General features: G+C 40.1%; 1 protein-coding gene across 2 annotated transcripts; it reads left to right on the top strand.

Annotated features, from left to right (window-relative positions):
- Positions 1–667: 667 nt before the first annotated feature.
- On the top strand, positions 668–7565 carry LOC133725382 (ABC transporter C family member 8-like). 2 transcript variants are annotated; one of them, XM_062152623.1, is made up of 13 exons: positions 690–1365; positions 1671–1744; positions 2017–3634; positions 3724–4044; positions 4127–4213; positions 4339–4959; positions 5053–5217; positions 5301–5595; positions 5703–5917; positions 6004–6309; positions 6439–6502; positions 6613–6852; positions 7263–7565. In XM_062152623.1, the coding sequence occupies exons 2-13, from the start codon at positions 1740–1742 to the stop codon at positions 7361–7363; spliced, it is 4038 nt and encodes a 1345-aa protein (XP_062008607.1). In that variant the 5' UTR covers positions 690–1365; positions 1671–1739; the 3' UTR covers positions 7364–7565. The 2 variants fall into 2 exon arrangements, with proteins under 2 accessions (XP_062008606.1, XP_062008607.1); XM_062152622.1 differs by having other exon boundaries at positions 668–1365; positions 1671–3634.
- The last annotated feature ends 13414 nt before the right edge of the window (positions 7566–20979 follow it).

Genomic DNA, 20979 nt, shown 5'->3' with positions numbered 1-20979 from the left:
AGGGTATTTTAGGTCATTTGGGTTGTGTATTTTTTTTTTTAAGGGGAATGGAAGACTGATCCATTGATATAAAATCATACGACCTCACTCGGTCAAGCATGAAGGGTACAAACACCTCTCATATTACAATCATTACTTTAGTCTAATATTAGAATGAAAAATTAAATATGTGATGCGTATTAAGAAAATAGGAGTGTGTATTTAAAACTCCTCGTGACTAAATCCTTATGTTTTTTTTTCCTTCTTCTTTTGGTTCTGGTGACCTTGCATTGTACCATGTGAAAACAATCGTTTCCGCTATGTTAGTGCTATTTGTAATATCCCAACTGATCACTCTCATCGGTTAGGGTCGTCCATGACTCATGACCGTTGGACCTTTTGAATACATGTGGCGTGACTCGATTCATGTCGATTTTCAAATACATGGTCTCAAATTCGTATGAAGTAGGTCTTCAACCTTTGGTCGATGTCCATAGATGTTCTAGTTGTTTTTCTTTTGACAAAGATACATGTTTTTTTATTTTGTTAAAGGAATCTGTTTTTGGTTGGCCAGGACTCAAGAAATCCATTCTCGACCTTCTTCAAACATACACATTACACCCTCATTACAAGAAATCACATTGCCAAGTGAGTGCCTTCACCTCGATCTTCTACAAAACCAGATTACCAAAGGGTTCTGATATTGATAATTAGGATTATAATCATAATTTTCATGTATTAGCAGCTAAGGGTAAATTAGGGCGTTGAACCTTTCCTTTTCACGCAGAAATTAATCTTGTTTTCAGGGAATGCCTGCCAAATCAATGATTTGTAAACAAAGTTGGCAGTTTGTTCTTGTACATATTAATATCTCCACGCACGTATACGTCGTACACAAAATTGAATCCTGTATTCAAAGAAAGAATTAAAAAACCAAAAGGAAATCTGGGTTTGTATGTATCCATGTGCATTACAGAGACAAAACAAAAGCCAATACATGGTATATAATATATAGAATAGGAAGCCAAATTGTAGACGTAGCATTTATATACAGACAAAGATATGCCTCTCTCACCATTTTTGTGAGCTTGACCAAGAATAAAAAAGAGAGAGAGAATCAGAGAAGCCTTTTGGTGAGCATAAAGTGTCCAAACAAATGAAACAATAGAGAAAACAAGATGCTGATGTGAGAGTGAAGAAGCGCACTACAGATTCTGACTGCAGATGCTAGTTTTGGTCATTGATTAATGTTATATCATAGAGAGTGTTACGTGGGTGCTTCTTTCAATGAGGATTATATATTGAGGTTTTCGAGATTTGAGCTCTCCAACATAGTTTGAGCTGTAGTTGCTACAAGTATGGCTTCCTTGAAGAGTTCTGTACTTGGTATGTTCCCTTATGAACCTTCTCTTTCTTTCTTTCTTGTGTTTAAATAGTGATTTCGATAATGAATCTAGTTCTTATATCCGTGTTTCCACTCGAGCATGTCTTGTATATAACCGTTGTATACAACTTTTCTCTCACAACACCGATTATGTGACTAGCATGTGAAAGTTCGGATTTAAGAAAGTTTTGTATGTATGTATGTATGTAGGCGTGTGTTACTATGAATAGACATGCACTTGATTCATGCAACTGTGTACAGTATGATTGATTTAGATTTTTTTTCCCTTGCCATGGACTATATGCAGGGATCACTTCTCGGATTTGTGATGGAGAATTTGATCTGGGTTCTTACTGCACTCAAACGACTATGATTAATGCAGTAAATCTTCTCTTCCTCTTTCTTTTTTGCTTATTTACTCTTATAGCTTCTTTAAGGAAGCATTATAGTAGTAGTAGTCCATCCAGAAGGGACAGATTCTCTGTAGTGGTTTCAGTCTGTTGTGCTTTTACTGGCATTGCCTATTTTGGTGCTGGATTGTGGATTCTGATAGCCAATAGTGATGATCTATCAAATTATTTTGAAAGCTGGATGGATTACCTTGTTAGAGGACTAGTTTGGATTTCCCTCACAATTTCCTTGCTTGTTCAAAGGTCTAAATGGATCAAAATTCTGAATTCTGTTTGGTGGGTGTCCTCCTTTTCATTGGTCTCGGCTGTAAACATAGAAATACTTGTAAGAACCCATAGCATTCGTATTTTCGATGTGCTAACATGGCCAGTGAGCTTCTTACTTCTATTGTGTGCTGTTAGAAACCTCAGCCACTTTCTTTATGACCAAAGCCAAGATAATAGCATATCAGAGCCTCTATTAGCCAAAAAGTCTGCTGAAAAGAGCCAGAAAACACAACTAGGCAATGCCGGTTTCCTTAGCAAATTGACATTTGCTTGGATCAATCCTTTACTCACTTTAGGCTACTCAAAAACATTAGCTCCTGAAGACATACCATCTCTGGTTTCAGAAGATGAAGCAGATTTAGCATACCAAATATTTGCTCAAGCATGGGAGTCCCTGTCAAGGGATAAGAGCTCAAGCAGTACCAGAAACCTGGTTATGAGAGCAATAGCAAAAGTTTACTTGAAAGAGAATATATGGATTGCCTTTTGTGCATTCCTCAGGACAATTGCAGTTGTAGTTTCTCCTCTTATACTCTATGCATTTGTAAATTATTCGAATGCCGAGGAGGAAAATTTTTCCCAAGGCCTCATCATAGTGGGGTGCCTAATTATCACCAAAGTAGTCGAGTCTTTCACCCAGAGACATTGGTTCTTTGACTCAAGGAGGTCTGGAATGAGAATGAGGTCGGCTTTGATGGTCGCAGTTTATCAAAAGCAGCTGAAACTCTCTAGTGTGGGAAGGAGAAGACACTCAGCTGGGGAGATAGTTAACTATATAGCAGTTGATGCTTACAGAATGGGAGAGTTCCCATGGTGGTTCCATTCAACATGGAGCTTTGCATTGCAATTAGTTCTTGCCATTGGAGTTCTTTTCGGGGTGGTGGGGGTTGGTGCTCTACCGGGTTTAATTCCTCTCCTCATTTGTGGTCTTCTAAATGTGCCTTTTGCAAAGGCGCTTCAGAAGTGTCAGTCCCAGTTCATGATGGCACAAGATGAGAGGCTTAGAGCCACTTCTGAGATCCTAAACAGTATGAAGATCATTAAGTTACAATCCTGGGAAGAGAAATTCAAAAACTCGGTCAATTCCCTTCGAGAAAGAGAATTCAAATGGTTGTCTGAGGGACAATTTAGGAAGGCTTATGGAACTTTACTCTACTGGATGTCACCAACCATTATCTCTTCTGTTGTTTTTCTAGGGTGTATCCTTTTCAAAAGTGTCCCTCTGAATGCAAGTACTATATTCACAGTTTTAGCTTCACTAAGGAGCATGGGAGAACCTGTGAGAATGATACCAGAGGCTCTTTCAGTAATGATCCAAGTCAAGGTCTCATTTGATAGGCTAAATGCTTTTTTGCTTGATGATGAGTTGAAAGATGATGAGATAAGGAAGCTCCCATCACCAAATTCAGATGAGAGCTTGAGAATACAAAAAGGCATTTTCAGTTGGTATCCTGAATCAGCAATTCAAACTCTGAAAGAAGTGAACCTAGAAGCAAAATGTGAGCAGAAAATTGCAGTTTGTGGACCAGTTGGAGCTGGAAAATCATCACTTTTATTTGCTATACTTGGAGAGATGCCCAAAATTTCTGGAACTGTAAGTCTAAAAACAGATGATAAATTTTATTTGCCATGCACTAGGTTTGTTTTTGTGGTTTCATTTGCTTACTTGTTTTATGCTTACAGGTCGATGTATTTGGAACCATAGCCTATGTTTCTCAAACTTCTTGGATACAAAGTGGGACAGTTCGTGATAACATACTCTATGGGAAGCCAATGGACAAGAACAAATATGAGAAGACTATAAAAACTTGTGCTTTGGATAAGGACATAAATAGTTTTGACCATGGTGATCGTACTGAAATAGGCCAGAGGGGAATTAACATGAGTGGAGGGCAAAAGCAAAGGATTCAGCTGGCCCGAGCTGTCTATAGTGATGCTGATATCTACCTCCTAGATGACCCATTCAGTGCAGTAGATGCACACACTGCCGCAATTCTGTTTCATGTAAGAAAGATGTAGTCAGCGATATTTTGAAGCACAGTCTTATTGTAAAACAGGTCACATAATATATGAATGGCTTATGCAGGATTGTGTCATGGATGCTCTAGCAAAGAAGACTGTGATTCTTGTGACTCATCAAGTAGAATTTCTGTCAGAAGTTGACAAAATTCTGGTATGCTTTGGCTTTTGTTAGAGATTAATGAAGACTTGACTTGTATTATTTATGAAATCACATGAATATTTTGTTAGAAAAATAAAAGACAAATTAACGTTTTGCATGTATAATTTCATTTCCAGGTAATGGAGAGCGGACAAATTACTCAATCCGGAAGCTATGAGAGTCTCTTGACTTCTGGAACAGCATTTGAGCAACTGGTGAATGCTCATAGAGATGCAGTAACTACATTAGGTCCTTCAAATAATCAAAGCCAAGTAGAACCGGAAAAGACAGATATGATCCTGCATGAGGTCTCTAATGTAACTAATCTCACTAGATACAGCAGTGAAGGGGACACTTCTGTGAAGGCTTCACCCACAGTGCAACTAACAGAAGACGAAGAAAAAGAGATTGGTGATGTTGGATGGAAGCCCTTCTGGGATTACATTTTTGTTTCCAAGGGAACACTTCTGCTAGCAATAGGCATAATGGCACAGGCTGGTTTTGTTTGTTTTCAGGCTGGTTCAACTTACTGGCTGGCTCTCGCCATTCAAAATCCTAGTATAACTAGTCTTACACTTGTCGGTGTCTATACTGCAATCTCAACACTCAGTGCTGTATTTGTCTATCTGAGGTCAACCCTTGCAGCACGTCTGGGACTAAGAGCTTCTAGAACATTTTTTGATGGTTTCACAGATGCCATCTTTAAGGCTCCCATGTTGTTCTTCGACTCAACTCCTGTTGGAAGGATTTTGACACGAGTGAGTATATTTTAATCTTCAACACCTCAAACATATACTCTGTCAAGTGTATTTGAATTACTTATTTCTGGTTTAATATTTCTACTTTTGCAGGCTTCATCAGATTTAAGTATCTTGGATTTTGACATACCTTTCTCCATTATCTTTGTTGTGTCTGCTGGTATGGAATTGCTGACATGGATTGGAATAATGGCTTCTGTCACATGGCAAGTTCTCATTGTAGCCTTTCTCGCCATGGTTGCTTCAAAATATGTTCAGGTAAATCAGAACTTCAGTTTCTTGAATCTGTCTCATTCTTAACCAATGGAATGATGGAACTAACTTCTTTGTTTTAATTAAAGAGCTACTATCAAGCGTCTGCAAGGGAACTAATAAGAATCAATGGAACAACCAAAGCTCCTGTTATGAATTATGCGGCCGAGACATCACTTGGAGTGGTCACTATCAGAGCTTTTAAAATGGCTGACAAGTTCTTCCAAAAGTACCTAGAGCTAGTTGACACAGATGCAAGACTGTTCTTTCATTCGAATGCAACAATGGAGTGGTTAATTATAAGAACAGAAGCACTTCAAAATGTGACTCTTTTTGTTGCTGCTTTTCTCCTTATTTCACTTCCCAAGGGTTATGTTGCTCCAGGTATTATTAGAATAGTACATGTTTGATTCTTTCACACTTCTGAAGTTAGGAAAATGAATGTGTTTACCGGTGTTTAACAGTTTTCCTTCTATTCTGGATGTCTGCAGAGCTTGTGGGGCTTTCTCTTTCTTATGCTTTGACACTAACAATGACACAAATTTTTGTGATCCGGTGGTATTGTAACTTATCAAACTACATCATCTCAGTTGAAAGGATAAAACAGTTCATGCAGATTCCACCAGAGCCTCCGGCTATTGTGGAGGACAAGAGACCACCATCTTCATGGCCTACAAAGGGTAGGATAGAGCTGCATTCTCTCAAGGTTAGATACTCGAATCAACATATGAACTACCTCATCTTTTGATCACTGAAAAATTCTAATCATTGATGATTTTTTGCTTGGTAAAGATAAAATATCGTCCAAATGCTCCACTAGTTCTCAAGGGAATTTCATGCACATTCAAAGAAGGGACTAGAGTAGGAGTTGTGGGAAGGACAGGAAGCGGAAAGACTACACTTATAAGTGCTTTGTTTCGGTTAGTAGAGCCAAATAGCGGTAAAATTATCATAGATGGACTTGACATCTGCTCTATGGGTCTAAAGGATTTAAGAATGAAGCTCAGCATCATCCCTCAAGAACCAACTCTTTTCAAGGGTAGCATCAGAACCAACTTGGATCCTCTTGGCCTTTACTCCGATGATGAAATATGGAGGGTAAGGCTTTTTCTGCATAGCTTTTCTTCATCATTTCTCAGAGTTTAAATATTGAAAACCAGTTTAGGCATTTTTCAAATGCATTATTGTTTGTACTATAGTATATAATGGAGACATTTTTATTTCTAGGCTCTAGAGAAGTGTCAGCTGAAGGCAACAGTCAGCAATCTACCTAATCTGCTAGATTCATCTGGTGAGTTTGGAAAGTTATTATGGTTCTAATTTAAGTGCCAAATTCCATCAAGTCTAATGAGGTTGTGAAGTGGATAGAACATAATGTTGTATAACTGTAATGCTTTACAGTTAGTGATGAAGGGGAAAATTGGAGTGCTGGGCAACGCCAGCTGTTTTGCCTTGGCAGAGTCCTTCTGAAGAGGAACAGAATCCTAGTGCTAGATGAGGCTACTGCTTCCATCGATTCTTCAACAGACGCCGTTCTACAAAGAATCATCAGGAAGGAATTTGCAGAATGCACAGTGATAACGGTTGCTCATAGGGTTCCAACAGTTATAGATAGTGACATGGTCATGGTCCTCTCCTATGGTATGATTCTACATTCCAGTTATATCTTTATCATTTTTCGATCAACTTTAATTCTATCCAACATTGAATATTAAGATAAATAGCTTAGCATATATAGGACTTCTATCAGACACTTAGCCAACCGATGTGGGATTAGTAACACTCTCCACGTAAAATCTGATTTTATAGATCTCCAAGTGATCCCTGTCTTAGTAGACCAAGAGGGTTTTAGGGTGTATATATCATAAGCGCAAACTTTGGAAAAAAAAGGTATGCAAACTTTTGAAAAAAAAAGGTACATGCCACATGGAAAACGAATGCCTGTAAAAAGAGGACCTCAAGTCAGTGTTGGAACAGCAGGTTACAAGAGCACAATATGTGGATATCAAACTTGTGGTTAATGTATAGTGTGGTTGTGTGTGGTTATGTAGGGAAGCTAGTGGAGTATGAAGAACCTTCAAAGCTCTTGGATACCAACTCCTACTTCTCCAAGCTTGTAGCTGAATATTGGTCAAGCTGTAGAGGAAACTGAACAACAATTTCCAATGCTGCATACAAGACAGACCTGGCTAATATCCAACAGATCGCGTGGAAGAGAGCATGGAATTATCTGTTATAGTTTTAGTAATCAGTGTGATATTCTTAGCCAAATAATACAAAAGTTTGTAATCTTTATTGTAGAATAAGAAAAGGGTTCTTGACCCAAAACACCAAAATAAGCCAAAATTATCTCACTTATCCCAGCAATAAATTTTTGTTCTCACCTACACAATTTAACAGAAAATGACCATTTTGCCCTTAACCTAATTAAGAAACTACAACATGCCACTCTCTATCTCTCTCCTCCCTCCAGATCTGGTCTCTCTCTCTCTCTCTCTCCATATCCGGCGTAGCGATGGCGGCAATGGCATCCACGCTTGAAGACGACGACGCAGCCCTCCCTCGACCTCACCACCCGCTCTTTCCGGCCACCAGTTCAACTACCGCAATGGCGCCATCTCCCTTCTCTCTCTCTTCTCCGCGCTGTCTCTCTCTTTCTCCTCCGCGACGACGATCTGGGCTTTGTGGTTTCGAGTTCGTTTCCAGTCCCTCAGTGTCGCCTCAAAGCCATTAACGGCCACCTCATCTCCAACGCCGAGTCCCGCTCCATTCTCCGGCTAAACGCCACCGCTAGCGAGTTTGTTTCCAGTCCTCTCTCTCTCCGGCGAGATTCCGAGGAGCATCGCCAACCTAACTAAGCTTCAGCTCATACAATTAGTTTTCCGGTCAGGTTCCGGCGAGCTTCGGCGTTGGACCACAACCTCTTGGAACTCATCCCCAAGGTGCACCAATGGGGTCGCCTGCACTGCGGTACCGGTGAAGACATGGGTGCCCAGAGCATTTTCTGGGTGCCCAAATCAGTTATTTTTTATTATTATTATTTTTAGGGGTCGTGACCACTTACCCAATTTCAGCTTAAAAATTGCCCACTTGCTCCACTAAGAGTTTTCTAACCTCATTTACCCAATTCAACATCTACTGACAGTTTTGCCCCTATTAATCAAATTGAAACTCACAGATCTCTCTCCTCTCAGACTCTCTCTCTCTCTCTCTCTCTCTCTCTCTCTCTCTCTCTCTCTCTCTCTCTCTCTCTCTCTCTCTCTCTCTCTCTCTCTCCAACCGGCAGTGGCGACCACGCCTTCAACACCTTCTTCGTCGACCTCGAGCCCGGCGCCGGCTAGCGCATCCCAAGCCCCATCTTCGTCGACCTCAAGCCCACCGTCAATCGTCGAACACCGTTCTGGTACCGATCACTGATCTGGTGCCGACCACCCTCAATCACCGATCACCGATCTGAAGCTCCCATCCCGCTGCGGTGCCGGAACCTCACCAAACTGAGACCGGTCGGAGATGGGCTGCAGGTGAGCGACTGGAGAAGACGAAGGCGGAGATGTGGGACCGGTCGGAGATGGGCTGCAGGTGAGCGATTGGAGAAGAGGACCTGGAGATGGGCTGCGTCGGGGCTGGGACTGGTCGGAGATGGGCTGCAGGTAAGTGACTGGAGAAGACGAAGGCGGTCCGGCCGGAATCGGGCTGGAGGAGCATGGGTGTCCACAGGGGAAGCGTGGGTGGCCGGAGAAAAATTCTGATGGTTTTTTTTTTTTTTTTTCTGATTTTGATGGGAAGAGCTCCGAGAATGGGGAAGGAAAAAAAAAAAGAAAAAAAAAAGTGAACGTTTACAATTGAACATATAAATTGATCAATTGTGTCTGTAGTGTATTCATTTTGGTTCACTTGAGGGCAATAATATGATATTGGAGGGCAATAATATGATTATTGGAGGGTAATAATATGATTATTGGGGCAATAATATGAGTATTGGAGGGCAATAATAAGATTACTGAGGGGCAATAAAATGTTTATTGGGGCAATAATAAGATTATTGAGAGGCAATAATAAAATTATTTATTTAGATAAACCTCCGAAATTTTTCAAAATTCAAAACAACTTCATTTTTCACTAATTATTGATCCCCGATAACAAGTTTATCGGGGGGCAATAATATGATTACTAGGTATTATTGGGGGGGAGGGGGGTAATAAAATCAGACGCCGGAATCCGGTCATCAATTCCGACAACTGGTCGCCGGATTCCGGTCACCGGAGTCCGCTGCAGGCCACTAGTGACCGGAGTCCGGCAATGTCTCTTATCACTTCTCTCTCTAAGTGACAAAGAAGGAGAGGGCAAAAGTGTCCCAAAAATAAATAAAAAGAATAAAAAAAGAATTCATTGGGTATTAGGGAAATAATCCCTTAGAGTGTTTTGGGTAAATGGTATTAAAAAACTGTTAGTGGAGCAAGTTGACAATTTGTAAGCTGAAATTGGGTAAATGATCATTTCCCCTTATTTTTAAAGTAATGGGGCAGAAGGAAAAAAAAAAAAGAGTTTTGAATGTCTATTGGGGGGTAATAGATGTTTTGAATTGATGTAATCTCCTTTTTTTTTTCTTTAATCAAAGTTTTATGGGTGCGGCTATTGCCACCCTACTATTTTCTTTGTTCACCTTACTTACTCATTACACCCTACATTTTAATTTCAATTATTAAAATTACTTATCTAACCCATTTCTCTTTCCAAGAGTCCTTATATGACATATCACATATCCAATTAAAAAAATATTTTTTTAAGAAAAATCTTTTATTTAATTTATACCAATAAAAACACTAAAATATATTCAAGTTTTCTAAGTAATTTTTTTGTTTTGTTTCGATGTTCCTCTATTTTAATCTATGTCAAAAGGTTAGTAAGTTAACAAATATGAGCAATGAAAAAAAAGATTGATTTTTTTTCTTCGTGTTTTAAATTTTACTTTCGCTGTTCACAAATGGTATTGCAAAGATTTTGATGAAGTTAACATTAATAGTTTTGTGAATTGAATAACGAATTAACGATGAGGATGCAACAAAAAGACAAAAAAAATAATAATAAATTCAAATTTGGGTGGAGAATATGAAGATCAGCCTGTTTGCACGCCCCGAAACGTCTTGATCGGGACCTCAGATAAAAATCCTTCCTTCATCAAAGTTGTTCGTCTCTCCCTCTTCTATCTGACCTCCAAATTTCAGCCCTATTGGAGTCGTTTTCAGACCTGTACATCATTTGAAGTGGGAGCTGTTCAGAAGTGAATCTGCTCTGAATTTCAACAAGTTTTAAAGATTAAAGTTACTGCTTTCTTGTCTTTTAAATTCCTTTATCTTCTGCAGAATTTGCAATATACGAACATGGATTCGATTATTCAATAAGCGGAATTATGGGGATTCACGCTAAACGGACTAAGAGCGTTCGTAATCAATGAACGAAGAGTGTTCATAATCTTCGGACTAAGATTTTGACCATATTAAACATAATTGTTTCGGTCTAATCCAAATATTCTTGGAAATTGATTTCTTGGTAGCATAGCTCGGAAATCTTATTATTTTAGTTTTTGTGGAAGTTTTTACTCTGAAACTAATCTATTCTCCTTCGTTTTTGAATGTTGAATGCAAACGTGCAAAAACTCGACTTCACTAAACCAGATTCAAATAACATTGGTTATCACCGATGGGTGAATAATGTCAAGAATCACCTCACTACTAGTGGGATTCTGTGGAGAAGAGCACACAGAATAAAGATTAATTGAGAAAATCCTCTCAACCTTCCCCGTCTCAGCGCTAATGATTGCCAAGCAATATAGGCTTATGTACAATGCTAGACGGATCACGAGGTTTCATCAACTTATGTCAGTTACTGAGTAAGCTGATAACATACTCGTGAAAAACTATAATTCAAAGGCCCGTTAGAACTAAGAGCGTTCATGAGGCGAATTATAAATTGCGCACCTAAAGGAGGGCGCAAGGAGCGAAACCCTAAAAGTTAGGGGACAACAAAATGGACGTGTGGATCCATACAACCGCCCTACAAAGGAAGGAAAACCGCGAGATACGTGGACACGTGACAACATTGGCCAACGTGGGAGAGACAAAACAGGCGCCGTCGGTAGTGGTGGTGTCGCCACCAACGTCCATGGAGGATGTCCAAATGCACAAGGGGCATCTCAATTAATGGGTGAGGTAATGCTATAGATGGGGATCTTTAAAGCATTGGTTTAAGCACTAGAATGCGAGTGGAAAAACAAAGCTGCACAATACAAGTGTATAAAGATATGAGAGAGCATGAGGTTCATCTCGCAGCTGAAGGAGATGATGGAAATGACAATGACGTCAATCTCATCATTACAGACTTCAAATCTGGCGAGGAAAACAACCATGTTGATGCCGCAGATTTTGATTAAATAGTCCATTTATTTTCCAAAAATTATGTAATGGCAATTATGCCTTAATCAATAAATGACAATTTTGTATTAACTCTTTCTCAAGTGGCGCATCCAATGAAGTATGATGTCTAGGAAAGTGAGTGAGATTAGTGGTACTTAAGAGAGCATCGCTCCACCGACATCTCTCTCTACTTCCCTGGTCATATTTGATTGGAGTTACCAAACGGATTGAGTGACTACGATTTGTCTAAGTTTGATTTTTATTTTGGATTAGACTTTGGTTAAGAAACTTTGATGTAATCATTGGCTATTAATAAAGTGTCAATTCTTTTACTTAATGTCTTGGACATACCTTAATTCGAACTTTATTTGAAAGATATAAAAGCCAATATAATGGTTTTCATGTGGAAACACATTGTAAGAATGGACAAGAGTTCCTTTGCATCACCTCTAATGACTACGGACATATACGAGTATTAGAGAAACTTATGTGTTGCTCTAGTGGGTTGTATGCAACCACTATTCGAGTCATTGAATCCAACCATGTCATGAGAGATGACTTAAGGGATTCTGACACATATAGGTTTTGGCACGACCGTTTGGGACACTAAGGTCATGATATGACGATCTGTGATACTAAAGACTTCACACGGACATCTCTTCTTCAGAACGAAGAGAAGTGAGAATCAAAAGTTGATTCAAAGAGAGCATTGCACTGCCGCAAAATCATGGCTTTAACGCCATGTATGGAGACTTGGCTCCTCTCTCTACTTCTCAAAGTAAATTGTGACATTGTGGCTCAATCAAAAACCTTCATTGGTTGATTATAAGGCCAATCTTTCATTCTGTAAAGCCTGTTTTTTTTAGGATCAAGACCATCCTATGCAAAGGACACTAAAGAAATAATTCCATTCTTACATAGAATCCAAGGGGATTTTGTGGATCGATTCAACCAACTTGCGGACTGCTTAGATGTTTTATGGTGTTGGTTAATGTGCGGGCACGCTGATCACTTGTCGCGCTATCATCCACTTGTAATGCTGCTTATGATGAATTCCTAGCCCGGAACATATGGCTACGGGCTCACTACCCAGATCATCTCATTCAGTCAATTTGACTTGATAATGCTAGAGAGTTTACATTGAAATTTTTCGATGACTATTGCATATCATTGGGTATTGATATCAAGTATCATATTCCCATGTACACACCCAATTGGTCTTACGGAAAAGCCACCATTAAAAGACTACGATGGTAGCCCGGACTTTGGTAATGCGCACCAATATTTCCGCTTGGGTTATGCAATATCGCATGCAGCTATGCTAATTCGTCTACGACTCATAGCCACTCAACTTTTATTTGCGTTACAGTTAGTGACTGGGTGCGAGTCTAATATCTCGTACTTATGCATATTTGAGTGTGTGATTTATGTGCCAATTTGTGCCGCCACAGTGCATCAAAATGGGTCATTGCAACGAATGCATATATATTTATATATATTTATGTTGGATATAAATATCTAACTATCCGTCTGCTATGTAGAACCCTTGACAGGCGATCTCTTTTTCGCTGGATTTGCGAATTGTCATTTTGATGAGACAGTCTTCCCGTCGTTAGGGGGAGATTAGAACGTCAATGTTCAACAGGAACGACAGAAATTGTCGTGGTCTGTCCCCACTATGTCTCATCTTGATCCCCTAAAAGTGACGAGATCACATATACCTGCTGCAAACATGTCTGCAAGGATTGATGTACCCACAAGAGGACATGGTGCCACCCAGAGGAGATGGGTACGACACCACTACCATGGATGGTGGTATGGTGACGCCACAAAGGTGGCATAATGGCGTCATAGGCCATGGGTTCCGCTAGAGAGCGTAGGAGACCCATAGGTTCGATGGATTCTCGCCCTAGGAAGAGAGTGAGTTTGGCACAACTTGATCCATTGATCATTGATACTCAAAATCCGTCTCATGAGAATATTCTGGATTGTGGTTATGTCCAAGAGACATCGTTGGGGGACGCCTCAATGTTAGAACCAATTCCTGAGAATATAGAGATCTCTACGAATTACACTAGTGTACATGAAGACGTGGAATTATTGAGACCAATGACATCGAACCTTACTCCATTGAAGAATGCCAACGTAGAGAAAATTGGCCTAAATGGAAAGATGATATCCAGGTTGAATTGGATTCACTAACGAAGAGGAAGGATTTCGGGCCTGAGATGCCAACACCTCCTAACATAAAACCTGTTGACATTAATAGGTCTTCGTTAGATAGCGTGATGAGAAAAAGGGATGATAATCTCGCCTTATGGCGCAAGGATTCTCACAAAACGCCCTGAAATCGACTACGAGAAGACATATTCTCTCGTAATGGATGTCATTGCACTCCACTACCTTGTCAGTTTGGTAGTTTCCGAATAACTGAACATGCAGCTTATGAATGCATGTGGTCACTACGTATCTCTACGGGGATCTAGATACGAAAAATAACGAAGGGTCTTGTGTACTTCATTTACCCAAATCAAGTGGCTTTTGACCACGGAGCGCGTTTGCAATGAGGGTGAAACGCTCACTAAAGTGACTACTTGATTGGGAAGGGATATGATGAACTATGCCCCTTCGTTTTCATGACAAGTTCTGGATTTGCAATTGTCACGGTTTATGTTGATAAACATAATTGGAACCCTTGAGAGTTAAGGGAAACCGCTGAACACCTGAAATCCGAGTTTTAGATGAAGGACCTTGGGAGAACACGGTTTTGTCTAGATTTAGAACTTGTATACCGTGTCAATAAATGCTTTGCATTTTGATAAAGTCAAAGATGCACTCCCATGGTCGTCAGTTAAGGGAAACCGCTGAACACCTGAAATCCGAGTTTGAGATGAAGGACCTTGGGAGAACACGGTTTTGTCTAGATTTAGAACTTGTATACCCTGTCAATAAATGCTTTGCATTTTGATAAAGTCAAAGATGCACTCCCATGGCCGTCCGTAGTCTTGACCCTAAGAGGGATACGTTTCATCCCAGGGATGATGACGAAGACGTGTTAATTGGCAGAAGTGTCTTACCTAAGTGCAATATGCGCATTATTGTACTTAACACAATACAAGACCGGACACCTCATTTGTTATGAACTTGTTGGCTAGATGTAGCCCTGCGCCAACGTAACGTCATTGGACTGGTATAAAGACAATCTTTCGTTACTTAAAATATACGATAGATATGGTGGGGTTGTTCTATCCCTACAGAGAGAAAAGAATGAGAACGGATCTCATTAGCCCAAGTAGCGCCGTCCAAGACACCGTGACCGGCAAAGCCGCAGCCACCAACGGTGGCCTGCGTCATCCTCCTCCCTTAATCAAAACCATGATGATGTTTTGATAGATTTTGCTGATGTAGGGTATCTCTCTGACCCTCACAAATGTCGTTCCCAGACCGGTTATGTCTTTACCATGGGAAGCACTGCGATATGTTGGAGGTCTACAAAGTAGACCCTTGTTGCTACTTCCTCAAATCATGCAGAGATTATTGCTCTACATGAAGCCGTGCATGAATGCATATGGCTAAGGTCTGTAATTAGACACATTCGAGGAGCTTGTGGTTTGAAGTCTACTACAGATGAACCTACATGCATTTATGAATTGAGCAAATGAAATTAGGTTTCATCAAGGGCAACAACACCAAGCATATATCGCCTAAGTTATTTTACAATCAACAACAACATTAATCACTTCTAAAGATTGAAGTGAATCAAATCCGATCAGAGGATAATGTAGCGGACTTATTCACTAAGTCGTTACCTAAATCCACATTCGAGAAACATGTGAAGAGCCTCGGATTGAGAAAATTATCCGAACTCCCATGATTGTAGCAATCAGCGGGAGATGTCGACATCAGGGGGAGGAATGATGTCTACATGATCGATCTCGAAGAGTGAAGGACGTGTTGTGCTCTTTTTGTCCCACAGGGTTTTTGTTACCTTGCAAGGTTTTTAACGAGGCAACGATCAAAGCGTCATCACCAAGTTTGAGCGGCACAAGGGGGAGTGTTGAAGGATATCGACATTGAGTGTGCCTCTTCAAACTTCAAACTAGGGTTTAGTTCTAGAGTTGTAATAGGAGAGAAGGTTCTAGATTTCCTAATTATATTCGGATTCTATTTCCTTGTATGACAAGATTATGTACTTTGTAAATCCCTATATAAAGGGCTCCTATTATCAATAATAGAACACACACAATTCTCTCATCAATCTCTCTGCAAATCATATTTTTCTTAAACAGTTTTTGTATTTAATTAATTGGTTATCTATCTATTTTTCTTACAGATTTGGATTTTAGAAAATCAGTGTACTTATTAGTCATTTTGTACTTGGGTAATATAGTCTTTCTATAATTCAAATGTTTGTAGGGTGAACTAAGAAAATAGTAGGGTGGCAATAGCCGCACCCAAGTTTTATTTGTCTAATTTTAAGAAGCTTAGTTCCAATTCCGGTGACCGAAAGTTTTATTGGGGGGTAATAGACCTCTATTGCTCCTCTATTGAGGGACAATAGACTATTGGGGGGTAATAGACCTCTATTGCCCCTCTATTGGGGGGCAATAGACGACTATTAGAGGTAATAAACCATTTCGGCGACCTATGAGATCTCTGACGACCTTTTTGGGGACCTCCCGCAAGGTTTTCATAAAAGTCCGGTAGGCGGCGGCAAGTGACCGGAATCCGGCGAAAGTTAGCCGGATTCTAGTGAAAGTTGGTCGAATTTCGGTGACCGGTGACTGGAATCCTGCGAAGTCTCTTATGGTTTCTCTCTCTATGGAAGAGAGAGAAACTAAAGGGGTGAGGGTAAAATAGTCTTAAAAAAAACTTAAAAGACCAACTTTCACTATTTTAAATATACTCTCCCTATTACATAAGGATTCACATTCTTGTTTGGACCAATCACACTAAATATACTCTGTTTGGACCAATCACTCACACTAAATATACTTTGTTTGGACCAATCACACCAAAACTAGGTTACTGCAACAACCTTTGGATTATAGTCTAGAGTCCCTTAGGATTATGATAGGTAAATTTCCTTCTAGCGTATATGGAACCAGCTTGAAAAGATCTTATTGCCTCTCCGAATTTGGCTCCATCTCTTCATTTTTTAGCTGGTTGTGAATCCTCTCCATTTTTTCAAGCACACCAGATGATATTTGCAATAGAGCAAAGCTTGATTGTCACATTTCACAGATGATTTTTATTGAAAAAATCAAGATTAGCTAGTGACACCCGAAACGTAATCAAAATGGACAACTATGTTTCTATCGGGATATCCGGATATCCGTGCATATATATATATGGTTTACATGATTACTGAAGTCATGGCTAGCTAGCTAAGTGTGTCATGTCCACTGTCCACACATTAAAAGTTTGGTTTTCAATCAGATAAAGGTCCTAAATAGTCTCCACACATTAAAAGCTTGGTTTTCCATCATATCAAGGTCCTAATTAATAAGAATGCTAGCTGCAATAATCATAGCCTCACAAAAGTATATACCAGAAGCATACGTTTTTGATTCGTGCACGTGCATGTGCTAGTGTATGTTCAACCTATAACTACAATTCCACAAGAACGTTTGTTAAGTTAACCAATACACTGGAAAGTAATATGAGGTGGTAATTTGTGTTAGCGGATCGTGTTTGTGTATTGTTTCATCGCAAAGTTGCTATAAATTGGGCAGGAAAGTACTTAAATCAATTCCATAGTTTGATATATCTCATAGTTTTTCCCCATATCAGATTATATAGGCTGACATTCTCCTTAAAGAGGTTGTACAATCCATTCGGACATGACCCAGTAGCATAACTCGATCAAAACCCACAAGAAATAAGATAGGTTAAATATGAAAAATTTAAGGGTCCTTGACCCAAAGCACCAAAATAAATTGAGAAAAATTCAGGTACCGTCCCCAAACTATTCTGCCAAGGCCAATTTGATACCCGAACTCTCAAAAGTATCAATGTGATACCCAAAGACCTTATATGGCATCAACGTGATACTTCCGTCAAAAAATTTTAACGGCTCCGTTGGTTAATTTGCTGACGTGGCAAGTACGTGGGTCCCATGTGATATTTTTATCAAGGACAGAATAGTCTTTCACTACTAACTAATTTAAAAAAATAAAATAAAAACAAACAAAGCACAGAGCTCCATCTCCATCTCTCTCTCTCTCTCTCTCTCGATGATACCCATTAACATATTTCAGAAAACCATGGCCACGAAGGAAGTGATGCATCTGAAAAATCCAAATGTGATCATTGGTTTCATCGATTCGAACGGAAATAGCAATACAAGCTTGATTTGGAGACGTCATTGATGAAAAGCTTGAAGATTGAATCTTGAGAAAGAATTGCTACGAAAAACTGGTATGAACAAAATTTGAATATTGAAAAGGAATTGCTACAAATTGTGAACTAATCTCCAAATGTCTCTGGTAATCGTACAAATCTTCGACCTCTTCGTATTGAACTCGTATTGGGAGGGTTGAAATTGATGGGTCCAACTCATTCTTGGTTTGCTTTGCAGTTTATGTTTTATAGTTTTACAGTTCCTTTCTTGAAACTTGACCCATTTCCGGTAATCAGAGTGCAAACAAACTGGTCGGCTCCACCATCGTCTGCAAGCTCCAGTCCTTAACCACCAAAATCTTGGTTTTGGCCAAGTAATGTAACCACATATCAGTCACTGCGTCCCTCAAAATACTCTTCTGGATGAGCAGAACATTACAACCCGTCGACTTGATCTTCTTAATCATACTGAGACTGTAGTTCCTCTCCTCCTTCAAAATCCTATCCATCTGGGTATAGTCCGAAACCACAATGCTCTGCTCAATATCAGTTTTGGGAGGCGAAATCTGGAACTGAATCACAGCAATCTTCGCCTTCTCCATCCCAAACCCCTCGCCATTTCTCCACTATCCGACCCTTCTCTGCCGAAATCCCCCACCACCCATTGGGCTTCAATGACCAGCGTTTCAACACAGACCACTCCCGCAACTTGGGTCTCACCCAGTTTCTCGAATTGCTCACAAGTACCTCCGGTTTGGCCTCTGAAGCCGACGCCATGGCTTTTCTCGACGAGTCGGGAGTCGAGCCAAAGCAAGATACGCTCTTTCAAGCGATTTGGGAGCTGGGGGGGGGATTGGAAGTTGGCGTTTTTGGGTTTCAAATGGGGTCAGAAGTGGGGCTGTTGTGATGAAGAGGCGTTTAGTTTGATGGTTTGGGTTTTGGGGAGTCATAGAAAGTTTAGCACTGTTTGGTGTTTGACCTAGTCGACCTCGTCGATCAAGTCCCATCTCTCCCGCCTCGACCTCGTCGCCAACCCAACTCCCGATCCCCACCGAACTCCGCTTCTCCTGTCACCCTCCGCCGCCGCCGCCGCCAACCCAACCCATCCTTTTCAATTTCTCAGCATCCAACCACCGAGCTCGAAGAAGAAGCAGACCCCAGAAAAAGAATTTAAAAAAAAATTGGTGATGAGATTTAACATCAGGGCCATTTTGGTCTTTTCTCTTTTTTTTTTTTTTTGACTTGTTTGCCACGTCAGCAAATCAACGGAGCCGTTAGAAATTTTTGACGGAAGTATCACGTTGATGCCGTATAAGGTCTTTGGGTATCACATTGATACTTTTGAGAGTTCGGGTATCAAATTGGCCTTGGCAGAATAGTTTGGGGACGGTACCTGAATTTTTCTCAAATAAACTAAAATGATCTCACTTACCCTAGCAATAAATTTTTATTCCCACTAACCCAATTTAAAGAAAAATGACTATCCTACCCTCAACCTAATTAATACATTACATTGTGCCACTACTCCTCTCTCTCTCTCTCTCTCCAGCACGCCGGCACACATTACCTTCGGTTTTTCCACGCCGGTTTTTCAACACCGGTGAGATTCTTGAGAATGATACCGTCAGAGCCGGCGAAGAAGGCGAGGATGTGAGTGATGGTCGAGATCGACCTCTTCGGCGGTTCAGAATGACCTCATCGGCGACGAAGGCTTCTGCCTCCCCTGGGTCCTTGCCCTCCGGTCTCTCTCTCTCTCTCTCTCTCTCTCTCTCTGTGCCATGAAAGCTCCGGAGCTGGAGGATAAATCTGATTAGAACTCGCCCAACCCGGCCCGTCGTAGCGCAAACTCGTCGTTCTCGGTGGTTGAGGTCGACAAACACTGGAATTTGGATGAGGAGTGAGATCTTCGGTCGTCAATGATGCCGAAGATTAGGGACCGTCAACAACCGCTGAAGAACAGAAGAGACGTAGGTGCCCAAATCATTTTTTTTTTGGTAAAATGGGGAAGAAGGAAAAAAAAAAAAAAATTGTTCTATTGGGGGGCAATAGATGTTTTGAATTGATGTAATCTCCTCTTTTTTTTCTTTCCTTTAATCAAAGTTTTATTTGTCTAGTTTTAAGAAAATTAGTTCTCATTCTGGCGACTGAAAGTTCTATTGGGAGGTAATAGATGTTTATTGGGGGTAATAAACCTTTCCGGCGACCTATGAGATCTCTGACGACTTCTTTGGGGACCTACGGCGAGGTTTCCAGAAAAATCCGGTGGGCGGCGGCGGCTAGTGACCGGATTCCTACGAAAGTTGGCCGGATTCTGGCGGCCGGTGACCGGGCTCCGGTGAAGTCTCATATGGTTTCTCTCTCTTCCATTTTTTTTTCTCTCTCTCTAAGTAACAAAGGGGTGAAGGTAAAATAGTCTAAAAAAAACTTAATGGGGTATTAGGGAAAACTTCTTTAGAGTGTTTTGGGTAAAGAATAATTAAAAAAAGTTAATGGGGTAAATGGGAAAAAAAACCCCTAGAAATGGGGTAAATGGACAAAGACCCAAAATTTAAAAACGTTTGCTGGTAGGTCAATCTTCTAAGATACTAAATTGACAAATACAAGTTCAGATAACACCAAACCCCATGCTTATTACCCCATTAATTACGTCCACTCGATTCTTAGTTCCAAAAATATATGGTAGATGACACAACACGTGTTGCACTGATTTCTCTATCTAAGCGCAACTCCAACATCTTCTCTATAATTTCTGTATTATAGGGATGCAAAAGTTAAAGTTTTAGCCTATTTGTCTTCTCTAACTCCAACATATTCTCTATTTTACAGCAATCTTTAAAATCTCCATAATTCTTTCTTAAAATTTTAGATATTGCTGTAAATGTAGGAAATTTTATTTTCTCTTTCCTCACCACTATCCCTAAAATGAGGATAGTTATAAAGAATCTGGTGGAGCAAAATATGCTTATTTTTTTTATAAAATAGAGAAAAATTAAAATATGAGGCCGTTGTTAGA

Source organism: Rosa rugosa, chromosome 1 (assembly GCF_958449725.1).
Source record: "Rosa rugosa chromosome 1, drRosRugo1.1, whole genome shotgun sequence".
Classification (NCBI taxonomy): Eukaryota; Viridiplantae; Streptophyta; class Magnoliopsida; order Rosales; family Rosaceae; genus Rosa; species Rosa rugosa.
The sequence above is the reverse complement of the archived record's forward strand: the minus strand, read 5'-3'. Positions and strand labels throughout refer to the sequence as shown.

What these genes read in the sequence shown, in the direction of transcription:
- LOC133725382 (XM_062152622.1), top strand. Translation starts at nt 1,338, where the DNA reads ATGGCTTCCTTGAAGAGTTCTGTACTTG. An exon ending in CTTGAAGAGTTCTGTACTTG is followed by an intron (nt 1,366 to 1,670) that starts GTATGTTCCCTT and finishes GACTATATGCAG; the next exon opens with GGATCACTTCTCGGATTTGT. An exon ending in TGCCCAAAATTTCTGGAACT is followed by an intron (nt 3,635 to 3,723) that starts GTAAGTCTAAAA and finishes TTATGCTTACAG; the next exon opens with GTCGATGTATTTGGAACCAT.